Raw genomic sequence first — 14,139 nt, forward strand, 5'->3', positions numbered from 1 at the left:
ATCAAAACTAAGGCATTATTGATGTTTTGATGAAATGCAGTGAGCAAACGCGATAATTCCCGATATTTTCGATACATCAAGCTACATTTGTAAAGCACCAAGGACAACTCATAACCTGGCCATCCTCTTTTCTCCTCTCCCTCATCGGGCAGAAGATACAAAAGCTTTAATGCACGTACTACCAGATTCAAGCTTCTTCCCTGCTATTATCAGACTCTTGAACACACCACTCATAATACAAGGATTAATTCCCGATCTCTCAATCTACCCCGTGTAGGAAAGAACTGCAGATGCTGATTTAAATCGAAAGTCAGACTTAAAATGCTGGAGTAACTCATTTTACCTGGAGTTGCTCCAGCAGTTTGAGTCTACCCTGTGTGCCCTCACACTTTAAAAAAAATCTGCACTTTCCATGTAGCTGTTACACTATATTCAGCATTATGTTTCTTTTCTGTTTTTGTACTACCTTTGTGGTACAATGGCACCGATGCATGGTATGATTATTTTGGATAGCACATGAAACTAAGGTTTTCACTGTATCTCAGTAGATGCGAAAGTAATACTGGATATCAATACCACGCCTTCTACTAATTCTCCATCACTGTTACACTAACACCTCTACACACCTGTACATTTATATTATTTTTTTTGCTGGATAAACTTGTTGAAGGGGTACTGTTGTCAATTGTTCCAATTTTTGAAATAGTCTTGATTGGACCAAATATTGATAATTGATCCAAGCTGCAATAATCCAGATACTGACCTAGCACATAACGGCTGCTTCTGGACAGTAATCAGGTCATTGTAATTATTGACCACTGACCCTCTCCCCAGTCCCTCTCCTCCCATCCATCCATTCTTTCCTCAATCCCACACCATCCATCAGGATGTTAGTCTCTATCTCCATCCCAAAAACCTCACCTGACTTCCAGAATGTAGGACCTGCTTTCATAACCACTTGCCCCCACCATCAGGGTTCAGGTGCTCTTGCATCATCCACAACCCCCTGACCTTTCCACTGTTCTGATACTACTATTCTCACCGCCATAACCCATTCTCTCAGCCACACTGTCCCTATCTTTCCGTGCCCTACACCCCTTCTTTAGATCCTGGGACAGGTACCCACTCACAATCTCCTTCATCTCCCACCCAGCCCTCCTTACAGGGGGCACGACCCACCACCCCCTCATTCTGGGGGGGGGGGGGGGGGTGGGGCGGGGACAGAGACTCTGGGTGAGAGGGAGTCCTCCCACCACTACATCCTCACCATCAGGGACCTACCCCTCCCCTCACCCCCATGCCCTGACCGCAGCCCCTCTCCCTGACATCCCCAGGATCTCCTCTTCCCCTCACTCCGGGTCACTCTGCCCGGGATCTCCCCACCTTCAGGATCCCCACCCCCCCGATCCCTCCCCTCAACCCCAAGCTCCTCTTCTATCCTCTGCCCTGAACGCAGCCTCCCTCCCCTGACATCCCCAGGATCTCCCCCTCACCCCGGGTGACTGTCACTCCCCCACCCCCCAACCTCAGCATATCATATCCCCCACCTCCAGGGTGTAGGTGCTGCCGATGCGCTGGAAGCTGCCCCAAGCCTCGGCGCCCGTCTCCGGGTCCAGGTTCAAGTCCTGGCAGAGTTTGTCGAAGCTCTCGCTGGCCTTCCGCTCCTCGCCGCTCGGCATAGCTGTGCCGCGGACAGCAGCAGCAGCAACAGCGGCGCGGCCCGGCCCAGTCCAGTCCAGTCCAGTCCAGTCCAGCCCGGCCCGGCCCCGGCGCCGCGATCTCCGGCGACTTTGCGCCGGTTTTTGCTCCGGTTTAAATCCCTGTGCGGCCACGATCCCAGCCTGCCCCGCGCGCCAGTGGCGCCAAAACCGCGTCGCACCCGCTGGCTGCCCCGGGGAGAGCCTTCCGCCGCCGGCCCAGCCCAGCCCAGCCACCCTGTACAGTAGTACACTCGTACAGTACAGTGCCTCTGTGTCCCAGTGTCCCACGCACCTTTCATTCCAGCTCAACATTTAACTCAACTGTTCACGGCCTTTGACGTGATGGTCTGAGTGAACGCGAGGGCGGAGTGGGTAAAATAACAGTGGAGGGGCGGCCTCCCGGACTACTTTCTGTGGCGTATGCCGGGAAATGTAGTCTGGGTGAGGGCAGTGTGGGGAGAGGACTGGGCGAGAGGGGTAGAGAGAGAGTCAGTGGACGGGGACAGGGTGGGGGAAAGGACAAGGGGGAGAGGGGGGAACGACGAGGAGGGAGGGAAGGAAGGGACGAGGGGGGGAAAGGAGGGGAGGGAGGGACGGGGAGAGGGGGGAAGGGAGGGACGGGGGTGGGAGGGAAGGGACGCGGGGGGAATGGGAAGGGAGGGGGAGAAGGCAGGTGGGGGGGGGAGGAGGGGACGGGGAAGAGAGAGACACAGTGGAGGGGGCAGAAAGAGGAGGAGGGGGAAAGGAGTGAAGGTGGGAGCAGGGGTGGAGGAGCGGGGACCAGGGGTGGAGGAGAGGTGGGTGGAGAAGGAGGACACAATGTGGGGGAGCATGTAGCAGTATGTGGGGCTAGGGTGATTGAGCAAGAGTATGAGAGGTTGGTGGGGATTGTGTACTGAATGAGTTGCCCCATCATCAGTTGCTCACAGTGGTCGGATAAGAACTCTTCCTGAGCTGGGATAAAGCTCGAGATAATTATGATTTATAGCGGTTCTGAATTTCATAACGTGAAAGCCCTCTCCTTAATATCAATACCTCATACCTTCATATTTAAGAGACACCCAGACTCAATTACAATCTGAAAAGCATATCTGCATGAAACCCAATCAGTTTCAAAATGCAAACTCAGTGAAAGTTTTAACATATTAAAGTAAAAATCCGTCGATGGTCATTGATAGATCAATTCAAATCTGAGAGATGGAAATGATGGGGTTTTTATTAGCCAATGATATCAATGGAGATGGAACAAATGTACAATGGTGTAATCCCATGATCTGACAACAGCAGAATGGACTCAGGGTTAAATGGCATATTCATATCCAAATGCAATTAAAGAGCAGTATTATTTAAAATACTGTCCTTACACCATTTAATACCGATCACATGTTAGAGCATGTACATGGATTATGATGCCAAAAGTTAATTAGCCATCAGAGGCAGTAACCTAGGGTCGAGATCATAATGGCATTTTTTGTGCAAATTAGTATGTTACAATTTTAAAAAATTGACAGGGCAGAGTAATGTTCAGGAATATTCTATTTCAAGCAGATATATTCCAAGCTAGGCAGCTGTCTGCAGATGCCTTGCCAGAGACAAAAATTCCCACTGTTTATGTTAAAACTATAATCATTATATTCAGGGTAATTAGTCTCCCAAAGTCATTCGTTATTTTCAAGTAGTGAACAAAAGAACAGTCAGTCAGTACCACCAAGTAGAAAACTTGGCCATTTCATGTTAAGGGCTACTGCTGGAGAGACTGATCACAAACAGTGCCTAATATGTGTGACAATAAAATTAGTCAATCTCAAACACAAACACCCCTAAAAATAGATGCACCCGCTGAGTTTCTCCAGCATTTTTGTGTACCACCCCTAAAAATTGGTCTTCAGGTATTCATGTATGGAGAAAACAGGATGGAAACTCTCACATGAGCTAACACCAACACTGCTCTATACCAGGATGTTAACATTTTATTGAGGCTTTCAACAAGTCAGGTACAGGATTAGGATACAAGAGCAATCATATCAGTAGAACTGGGGATACTGTTACAAAATAAATGAGGTATTCAGTACTTAGCGTAGTATTGCAACTAAATTTGAAAACAATGTCTTCTAAGGCTTAATCTTAAGAACAGGAAACTGGTAAAAGACTGAAGAGCAGAGAGAATCCCGAGCCATGATGCTATTTGTGGAGACATGGGCAAACACAATTGGAAGAAGCCTTGATTGCAACAGGAACCTTGCATTACACACACTTCACACCCAATGCCGAGATGCTCCTACATTTGGAAGCCAGCTCCAACTGATGGACTAGGTCCATTGGGGAGGGGTTGCAGGACGGCAAAACAATCTCTCATGCTTGGTAGGATTTGGAAATCATCCTATCACAAGAGTGTAAAGCTAAATTAGGCAGAATTTGTCTGACAACTGTCATGGCAATGTGCTATTTGATTCCCCTTCCTATGCCATACAGCTGTCATGCCAGAACAATCCTGGCCACACACTTGTTCATGGACCCTGACCAACCATGACAACCAGAGATAAATTGGCAGGATAAGCAAAAGTCTGGTCACTTATCCCCTGTTAATCTCCAGATATCTAAATTATTGATTTGGGAGAACAGGCAGTACATTTCTTTATTTAATACAGGCAGCTTCAGCTGACCACCTCTGGGCGCGTAAGCAGAGTTTAGTGGATCTGACGATAATCCATCAGACAATGGAGGCACACGTTTCGAAGATCGCAACAATATGGTCTTTCGAACAGCTGTACATCACAAACAGCATATACTAACCAGAAATTAAGACATCTAAAATATAAAAGTTATCAACTTCCATTTATCTTTTCTTTTATTGATAGTTAAATTTTATTCTGTTTCCAACACAATGGAAACAACAGTGGAAACAAAAGTGAATAAACACAGTGCTTGAATCATCACTGAACAGTTTATACCTAAAGCCAGGTTACTGGAAATGCTTGACTGATTAAAAAAAACCTACAGGAGGTGATGCCCTTTTCACACCTCGAGGTCCAAACTCAATTTTTGGGGCAGGGTGGTAAATAGAGAAGAGAAGCCATTTTGTTGGAAACCAAAGTGTGGGAGGGGTGACGTTGTGCGAGGAGCTCCACTGTCACTGCTAGCCTTTGGTTTATGGAACATCAGCTCAGGTCTGAGTATAAATACGCAGACCAACCGCAGTGTGGAGGGGTTGTGAAACAGGTGCATTTGGAAAAAGGCAACATTCAGGTAATTGCTGCAGTGATGTGTTCTCCAGTGCCATGCAATGCTTGCAAAAGGGTTGAAGATTTATATTCCAGCTTCACATGAAAAGTCTGACTCATTTTCCACCCCTCCTCAAAACCAATAAGCAAACCACAAGGTGCAGTTAGAAATTAACTCTGGCTCTTCCAGCTATTTCTGGGTCTAGGTAGCACAAGGTAACAAGAACACACATACCTTTCATGAACACTGAAACATTTAAAATCATTGATTTAAGTGGGTCGGTCTACAAGAGGGCTTATCTTTCAGTGCCGCCATCTGATCCAAACAAAATTGGTACATCAAAACTAAAAACAGTTCTTAAAGGGAAACTGCTTGGAACCAGTGATCAGCATATAGTCTGTACACCTATATATAAATTACACAAAAGGAATACCTATAAAAAAGTAAAACTCAAATTAAAAGGATAAATAGAAGAAACTACACAGTCTAGTTTCACTTTCCACTGTCATTGTGTCTAAGCAGTTCTAAAGTATTTTTAATTTTTTTATTTTTACTCATTATTCTAGTGGCCTCATTACAAAACAAAGCCTGCTGAAATGAACAGAGGAACAGAAATATACTTCACAAATTCTTTATACAACACATAACAGTTCTCTAATTTATTGCTATAATTCTCTAAAGAGTCCCTCTGCATTTTAAATAAAGAATGTCAAGTATATTTATATTTACAAAAGGTCTGGCCTTGTGATATGTAGCCCATTCTTCCCATTCTCAATTTGTGCTAATGTTCTCATAATATACAGCTTGCCTTGCAGTAGAAATGTAACTTGTTCCAAACACAACTTTAAACCACTGCAAATTATTCACCCTGGTCTGGTTCTGCTAATTGACACGTCGCATCCTCACAATTCCTTCACTGGTACCTAATTGTTGGTTCAATCAGCATTTGGTCAATTTACCATGGAGAGCAAAAACAAAATGATGAACTGAGGTTATTTTCCCACAACACTCGAAATGTGCTCCTTAGACAGGAACTGAATCCCACAATATTAATTTTGTGACATTACTTTGCTGTGTTCAAGTAAAAGGATCCATCCTGACCAGTCTTGACAAAGTGGCTCCCTGTAGTGCGCATGTCTGCATCAATTAGCAAAATTCATTTTTTTATTTAAAAAAACACATTATTACATAAATAACTATAGGGCTTATCTGCAAACAGGAATGGTTTTCAAAGCTTTCACTTTTTTCCTCTTTGCTAAGTTTTTAGTGTTAAGTCTTGTAACAGGAAATGGAAGTCTGCGCAGGGCACTGCACAATAAAAGCTATCATGTTATAAAATGACAACTCCCATTTATTGGTCTGCTCAAGCCATATAGACTATGCTCAAAACCAATTTGAACAATATCTCCCTCAGTTAGACTGAATGATTAAGAGTGGATTTGCACCATTTTTTGCACGCAATGGTAGCCCAATTAATTAAAAATTTAGATTTTTTTGATGCTTGGGAGGTCCATAAGGGCGAAAGTTCACCACAAGAAGTGTTGCATCTTGCTTCAGTAACCAGCAACCACATCTAACAATTCTTGATAATTGGTTTTCTAGTCTGCTATATGGAATTTTCATTGGACGTTGAAAGTAAAGTCTATTGAGGTCTGTCTTTCCCGACTCAAGACTAACCCACCGCCGTAATTTTCCAAAGCTGCAAGAATTGTGCTTTTTAACTGGAAAATTGCAAATGTTACTCCATTATTTAACAAAAGCACAAATTAGGGAACCACAGATGTGCTGGTTTATCACTTGATGATAGAATTCATCAGCAAAGTCTGGTAAGTAGAGTGGATGAAACCATCTAAGTCGGGTCGGCAACCTTGTTCTGCATAGGGGCTGGGACGCATGTCTGTGAGCGGATGGCGGGCCACATATATCACGTGTAAACATGGATCCAGCCCCATCCCGCCCCGGATTGCAGGCATCAAATCACGGCTTTGCCCAGGATGCAGTACAGCCACAGCTCGGCGCTCGGCCGCGCTCAGCGCTCCATGTGATCACGTGAAAAAAAAATCCGCCTGCGGGCCGGATGATTTCGGGTTACAGGCCGCATTCGGCCCGGGGGCCGTAGGTTGCCAACCCCTGATGTAAGTAAATTGCAGAACTGGTTTGAGGCTAGAATGGTCTCTTCTGTTTGTGTGGACACAAGTAACAACAGGTGCTGGTTTACATAGAAAAATACACCAAGTGCTGGAGTAACTCAGCGGGTCAGGCGGCATCTCTGGAGAACATGAGCAGTCCACATTTCGGGTCGGGACCCTTCTTCAGACTCATTGTGGTAGAGGGGGAGAAAGTTGGAACTTAAAAGCCCCTCTCACCTGTATCCACCCATCACTTGCCAGACTCTGTCCCGCCCCAACCCCTCTTCCAGCTTTCTCCCTCTGCCACAATCCATCTGAAGAAGGATCCCAACCCAAAACTTTTCCTGTCCATGTCCTCCGGAGTTTGTGTCCTATTCTGATTGTGTCCTGACTTTACTAGGGGATGAGTCTGAGTGGAGGCCAAGAAAGAGGAAGAAAGAAGCAAACGCATTGCAAAACTGATGGTCAACTTCAAGGTCCTCTCTTCAAAATATTTTGTTTGGAAATCATGCTGATAGGATAGCATTGTCAGAGGCTAGAGAGGGAAAGAGGAGCCTGTAGGTTGTGTGGTAGGAGTCAGTTCTGCAGCACGTTCACGGAGAGGTGCTGTATTCCGGTCCAGCAATGGTCAACAGATGCTCTGTGGGTCTACACTGCCACCTACTCCAGTGTAAACACTGACATTTGGTGCTAATTTATTATTTTAGCCATCAATGAGTACTGTTACAATGTGCTTGCCAGGGCTCAGTGCAATGCCATCTCACAAAGGCTCTTTTAACTCCTCCATTGAAAGACACTGGTTCCCTGGTCATTTTTAAAGCTTTTATTTAAATTAATCTGGAATGAAGGAAGCTGTCTGCATCCAGGACTCCACCAGAGTCCCTTTCATCAACCCCTTGAAGGCGTGAATGACAAGTAGAGCCTAACCTGAACTTTGCTCTTCCTGCACAGTAGGAAGGCACTGAGCCGCTGCAAAAAAGATATTCACTGTACTTAGGTACACGTGACAATAATGTACCACTGAAGGTTTCAGCATCAAACCAGGATCTGAGTGACACTGAGTTTAGTCCTTCATCTCCTGGTACCATAATACACAAATTATGTCTCAAGTGACTTCAAAAATATCTTAAAAGGTCAACTAATTCAAGCCGTGTTTGCCTCCCTTCACAGCCATCTGTGTGAAATAGGCTTCCCTTTGCTCGATGCAGATTGCTTGCTCTCTACACTTGTATAAACATGATGTAAAATTAAGCAGGTTCAGCTACTAATTCAATAAGCAACAGATGGGATGGGCAACTGCAACAAGATGCAACAAAGCTGCTGGGTGGAGTGGTAAAATATTGTTTACGTCAACCCACTTTTGACATCTTTAATTCTTCCCCCCCCCCGCAACCTAGCTGTCAAATTTTAACAAAGCAGCATCATTTGTAGGCTATATAACAATCAGATCTACATCCACCATTATTGTTTGTAGAATTTCCAGGAAAATGTACGGGTTCATTGCTGCTTTATATCACAAACAGAGAGCAACTTTGCATAATACAAGACCAGATGCACTGTACTTTTCTCCACAAAGTGATGTGTATCATAAAGGCCAAGTGCAGACAAACAGATGGGACACCGCCTCAATAAACACAGTGCATCTTTGGAAAGCATCTCCAATGAAAGATTTTGGAAATTATCTAAAGTTTTCAAACTGCTGAATACACTGTGCAAACATCAAAGACTATTTGCTTGCATTTCAAGGTTAAAAAAAAAACAGGACAGAATTTCATAGTTAGTGATTCAGAATAATTACAATAAAAAAAACAGACATTCAACAGATGAATAAATAATGTAGTAACGAAATATATGACTCAACATTTGGACCTCGGCACAAAACCATAAGTTATGCAAGGTTGTAACAGTAAAGAAAGTGAAAAACAACTTTTGCTTTAAAAAAAAAAACTTCAGTGGACAGTAAACGTTGAATACTTCAAAACTTGATATTCACTTTGGAAATAAACCATCAACAAAAAACGTAATCTCCGAGCTGTCATGGGACCTGCACAGGGGACTGTGCCCGGCTGCACTGAAGCCAGTGTCCACCTGCTGGTATGGTCAAAGCAGCAAAGCCTGGGTCAAGGGGAAGGGGCTGGAGTGAGAGACTCTTTCAATGCACGCTGCCACCGTGATATCACTTCTTTATAGGATATTCCTTTCTGTTCATTAGCCATAATTACACTGCTTGCATTCCGCCATCTTCTGAGCTACATGTTGGAAGGTGGGAGGTTGTGGAGCAGAGAACAGGGGCATTTTAACAAATAATACTAACCCAGGCCATCTTCCCAGTGTTCCAGCAAGTTACGAGGGTTATACATTGCCACCCACTCTGAAACAAGAGACCAACTTGTAATGGATTAGATTCAGAAAGAGTCATCAAGCAAATTGGTCTTCAGTGATCCTTTTAAAAGTTTTTTGTTTAAAAATCAATAACAACAATTTACTAACTAAACTAAAGGCAAAAAAAAGGCAGAAATACTTGATTATAATTTGGCTCCCTTCCCACCCCTCATAAAATAACTAAAATACAAAAAACAAGTGTCATACAGTAACAGAAAACCTCATCTTCCATTCACGCACCCACTGTGTATTTAATTTTATAATTACACAAAACTGCTACAGTACGATTCAGAATCTTCTTGCTACAGGGAAACCAGTGTCCCAACACCTCACTATAGGTGCTGGCAATACTACCAAAATGTGTCACATCGTCTGAGAAGATTTGGTGCAGAGGGTGGAGGTGTGTGACAGGGAAGGGAGATGGGACCTTTGGCAGGTCTGGTTACTGAGCACCAGCCTGCTGACACACGGACAAGATGAGCAGACAGAACTGATACGGATTCTGGCTGCCGACAACAGACAAAAGCAAGGCGTGATATCGGGAAAATACCTTGTCAGTTCCTCAGCAAGTTTAGCGAGAAATAGTCACTAGCAACTACTGGAAACGCAAAACACTGCAGATTAAATCAGAGACCAAACCAGCAAATGCAGCAAACACTCAGCAGATCAGGCAGCAACTATGGGGAGAGAAGAGTTCCTGTTTCAGGGTAATGACTTTTCTAGAGAACTCATGAGAGCCACAGATCTGAAACAGTAACTATTTTACTTTTTCTCCATAGCTGCCATCCAACCTACTGCGTACTTCCGGCATCCCTGTATTTACTAAAAGCAACTAATCTATATTTGGAGTTTTACGGCATCAATGTACCTTTATAGATTAGCACCAGTATTTACATCTGCTTGGCTTAACATAACCAGCTGATCTGTGTGTCATACAGGGCTACAAGCTCACTCTCACCAGATCTTGGTTTGTGTGTGCGCCATGCTGAGAATGCAACACAACTCCCCTCCGTTTGTCACTGAGTTTTTTAACTGGTTCCTTAATTCAGAGAAAGAATAATTCTGTACATGCTTTGCTGTAAAATCGTTGCGGATAAGGTATCTTTTAAAAGTCTAATTTGCAAACTTTTCAAGGGGATTCGTTCTGAAGAAGGGTCACGGTAGTGATCTTTATTCTCCTCATCCTTTCTCCCAACATCAAATGCTCCAATCAGTACTAACAGAAGAGAGAGTGGAACAGCTATTGTAAGGTGTATGCAACTCCTAGAAAGAGTTTCTTGAACTGCAGCACAAAGCCACAGCACAATTAGAGAACAGACTAACCAACAGGCCACTGGTACTGTGGAAAGGCAGGACAAGCACATAGAACTCTTTCATTCTCACCAGCCAGGGAGAGTTCAACTGGCAGATTCCTCCCTCCTCTCCTGAGACCAGTGTATTACAAAAAAAGCAAGGTGAAATACTGACAAAACTAGAGCTTAGAGCAAGAGGCATCAAGTAACTGTTGATGACCTCCCTTGAGTGATATCTATGTGGTGAAAAATCAGGACATTTTTGCCTTCCTACTCTCTCTCCTCCCATCCCCGTTACTTGTCCCCCATAATCTCTGAAGCAACAATCAAAGCATAGTTTGTGCTATGGAGAATGCGGTCACCAATTAAAATTGACCATTAAAGCAACCTCAGAGTGTATTTCAACACAACTGCTTTAGATTCCTAACCCCACACAGTGTGAGTGGAGAGGAGGATTGGTGGTGGTGGGGGGGGTGTAGGAGGTGTGGAGAAGAGAACAGTTCGAGGCAGGAAGGGGTCATAAACATGGTTTAAAATTTTAAATCAAGAAAATCTAAAGTTGACCTAAAAGTAAATAGAAATTCTACTCGGCATTCTGGGTACCATCTACAGAGTTTTTCTGAGTTTCCTGCACAGAACTGTCCTGTACGGCAGTGAAGTCTGTTGAATTTCTCATGCTCTCCTCAACGTTTATGAGCTGTGGGCAGGGTTCAGTTCCCTCAGTTGCAGCCTCGTCCTTGGCTTTCTTCCTCTTCTTCTTTGGGCTTCCAGTGGTGTCTCCCTCAGAGTGTACAAAGCCAGGCATTGCCATGCCAACACCGTGCGGAAGGAACATGGAAGGGTATATTAATCCAGCAGGCATACTGTGCAGCAGGAATGGGTTGATGGGTAACACGTTGCTGGTGGTGACTCTGGCTTCTCCACAGTCAGGGAAAGATGAACTCGGACCTGGTTTCTCCCCTGACAAAGATCCATCCTCGTGTTTCCTTGACTCGGCAGCACCGCTGTGCTGTTCGCTGCCTTTATTTGCTTTAGAGGAAACACTTGTCGTCAACGTAGACGTACATGAAGTGCTGGTATTTGACATCATCGATGGGCTGTTCAACAATCCCCCTACGCCAAACACGTGCGACATCCCAGCCATCCCAGGGAGCATCATAGGCAACATGTTCAGGCTGTTCTTGCCATCCTCTCCCGAGGGGATAGCAGCAAATCCCGCTGGGAATCCCATCAGCCCGGCCAGCTGAAGGTTATGAATGTTTCTCAGGTTCTGAAGGCTCACGAGATCCATCCCAGCGATGAGCCCGTTCATGAACATTGGTCCCATTGCCGAGGTGGTGTCACCCATAATGACGCCAGGTTTGACCATCTCACTCCGCGGTCTCCTTCCCCGCTTCCTGGCACCCGTCTCTTTCACCACGGGCTCAGTCAAGATGCGGCCAAACTTGTTCTCCGGTAGAAAGCCCTGAAGACCAAAGCAAAAAGTAATAGATGAATGTGGCAGCACCTCAAGACTCTGGGCAGAGATGTACCTCAAAGCTCACCAGTAGTAAACCAGAAGGGACACTCCTGATTTATATACTTTATGTATTGTTTATAATATCATGGCATGGGGGCTATACAAAGATTCTGCATGTAGCTGTAGGATACAGTCACTCCTCTCCTATCTCCACATTCCTGGGCCTTTAACATCAAACATCAAACCAACTTGAAGCAATCAACCTAACACGGTGGAGTTGGGAATTCAGCCAACGAGAGGATTGTGTAAATATTTCCAGGCTACTCGTATTAGTGTTTGGTGTGAAAAGAGCGCAAGGAGGCTACGATTGGAGAGAGAGTGACACCATGTATGGGAAAGGGGAACATTGAAAAAAAACAATGTGGAGAAGTGTCATCCACTAGGAATAATGAGTAAGCCAGAGTGCCATTTAATTGAGAGTTTGAATGGTGTTGGTGTTCAGGGAGACCTTGAACACAAATCACTGAAAGTCAACCTATAGACTCAACAGAAACGAGGACGGCAGTAGCATGTTGGTGTTTTATTCAGGAAGGATTTCAGTCTGAGAGTGCAGTCCTTCAGTGATCTGGGGTTAGTGCAGGTGAAAGATCAAAGCCAATGCTATCGAACAGCGGAGCAACGTAACAGCATCTCCCACCATGTTTTGTCTGTGCCTGTCCCCCAATCCTAATGCTTCTGTACAACATTTGGCAAATTTACAAGATTCACAACCAAGCTGCAAACAAAGTCAGGAGAAGTGTCTCATCTTCCCACCCCCTCCAGCGAGCGCACACACACGCCTGAGTGACTTACCGAGTGTTTCACGATTTCCGCCCACTCGGGTGCGACGGCGTACTCTGGGTTTGCGTCCAGCCATGTTGCCAGCTCCTTCAGCAACGGTGCCATCGCGCCCCCCAGCTGCGAAACACACAGACACATCCTCATGGACATTTGTGTAGGTGCACAATTCTCTACCACACTGACCCCATCCACCGTGGCCTCCATTCCCTCATACCATGACCACCCCCTTTCCACAACCACCATCCCTCATTGTGACTCTCCTACCTCCCCTAGCCTGGACTCCCCACCTCACCTAGCCCTGACTCCCCCACCTTGTACGTTTTGAAGAAAGTAAAAACAAGGAATTGTGGGTGCGAGTGTATAAATAAAAGTGCTGGGGAAACTCAACAGATCAGGCAGCATTTCTGGAGAACGTGGATAGCAACGTTTCGGGTCGAGACCCTTCTTCAGAATAATTGTATGTGGAGGAAAGAAAGTTGGAAGAGAGAAGGGGCAGGACAAAGCTTGGCAGATAATAGAAATAATAGTTGAAATAAATCATATTCTTCAAAAAACGTGCGCTCTCCTACGGTTTTTGTTTGTGCTGAATCGAACAGCTAGTGCCACCTTTGCCCAGACCTGTTCGCTTGCCAGAGGCCATGTCCCTCGAGAACCATTACAGACTGGGATGTAGAGGTGAGGACATTCTTGTCTAGCTGAAGTGAAGTGTCTGTCGCGGAAACTTTCAGACATCGTGCCCATGGTTCAATAAGCTTCAAGACATCAGCGAAAGAGATAAAGCTGGCCCACAAGATAGAGCCCTAAACTGGGGAAGGGGGATTTTGATAGTTTGTCAGGTATTGCATTTTGGAAGGTCTAACAAGGGCAGGACTTACACAGTGAAAGGTAGGCCTCTGGGAAGTGATGTAGAACGGAGGGATCTAGGAGTGCAGGTGCATGCTTCTTTGAAGGTCGAGTTGAGCCCTTCTCTAACCCCCTCCTCTCTCTCCCCCTGAGTATAGGGGGAAGAGTATAGAAGTTGGGAGGCCATGTTGTAGTTGTAGAAGACGTTGGTGAGACAGCATTTAGAATATTGTGTTCAGTTCTGGGCACCATGTTCTAGGAAAGATACTGTC

General features: G+C 45.1%; 2 protein-coding genes across 9 annotated transcripts in view; both read right to left on the reverse strand.

The window, feature by feature from the left end:
* The window catches only part of rbl1 (RB transcriptional corepressor like 1), a 61,561-nt gene extending 59,548 nt beyond the window's left edge, over positions 1 to 2,013 (reverse strand). The window contains exons 1-2 of one of the 3 annotated variants that reach the window (XM_033042106.1): positions 1,756 to 1,868; positions 1,548 to 1,703 (exon numbers count right to left, since the gene is read on the reverse strand). In XM_033042106.1, the coding sequence (XP_032897997.1) occupies positions 1,548 to 1,679 (132 nt within the window). In that variant the 5' untranslated portion in view covers positions 1,680 to 1,703; positions 1,756 to 1,868. Of the gene's footprint in view, positions 1 to 1,547; positions 1,869 to 1,992 lie in introns of those variants that run through there. The other 2 variants (XM_033042107.1, XM_033042105.1) reach the window with 2 other exon arrangements.
* A 5,846-nt stretch (positions 2,014 to 7,859) lies between these two features.
* The window catches only part of LOC116986506 (chromodomain-helicase-DNA-binding protein 6-like), a 162,372-nt gene continuing 156,092 nt past the window's right edge, over positions 7,860 to 14,139 (reverse strand). For all 6 annotated transcript variants that reach the window (XM_033042111.1, XM_033042112.1, XM_033042114.1 and 3 more), the window contains 2 exons: positions 13,037 to 13,141; positions 7,860 to 12,190 (listed from right to left, as the gene is read on the reverse strand). In XM_033042111.1, coding sequence (XP_032898002.1) covers positions 11,309 to 12,190; positions 13,037 to 13,141 — 987 coding nt within the window. In that variant the 3' untranslated portion in view covers positions 7,860 to 11,308. The remainder of the gene's footprint in view (positions 12,191 to 13,036; positions 13,142 to 14,139) is intronic.

This window comes from Amblyraja radiata, chromosome 23 (assembly GCF_010909765.2).
Source record: "Amblyraja radiata isolate CabotCenter1 chromosome 23, sAmbRad1.1.pri, whole genome shotgun sequence".
In the NCBI taxonomy this organism is placed as follows: domain Eukaryota; kingdom Metazoa; phylum Chordata; class Chondrichthyes; order Rajiformes; family Rajidae; genus Amblyraja; species Amblyraja radiata.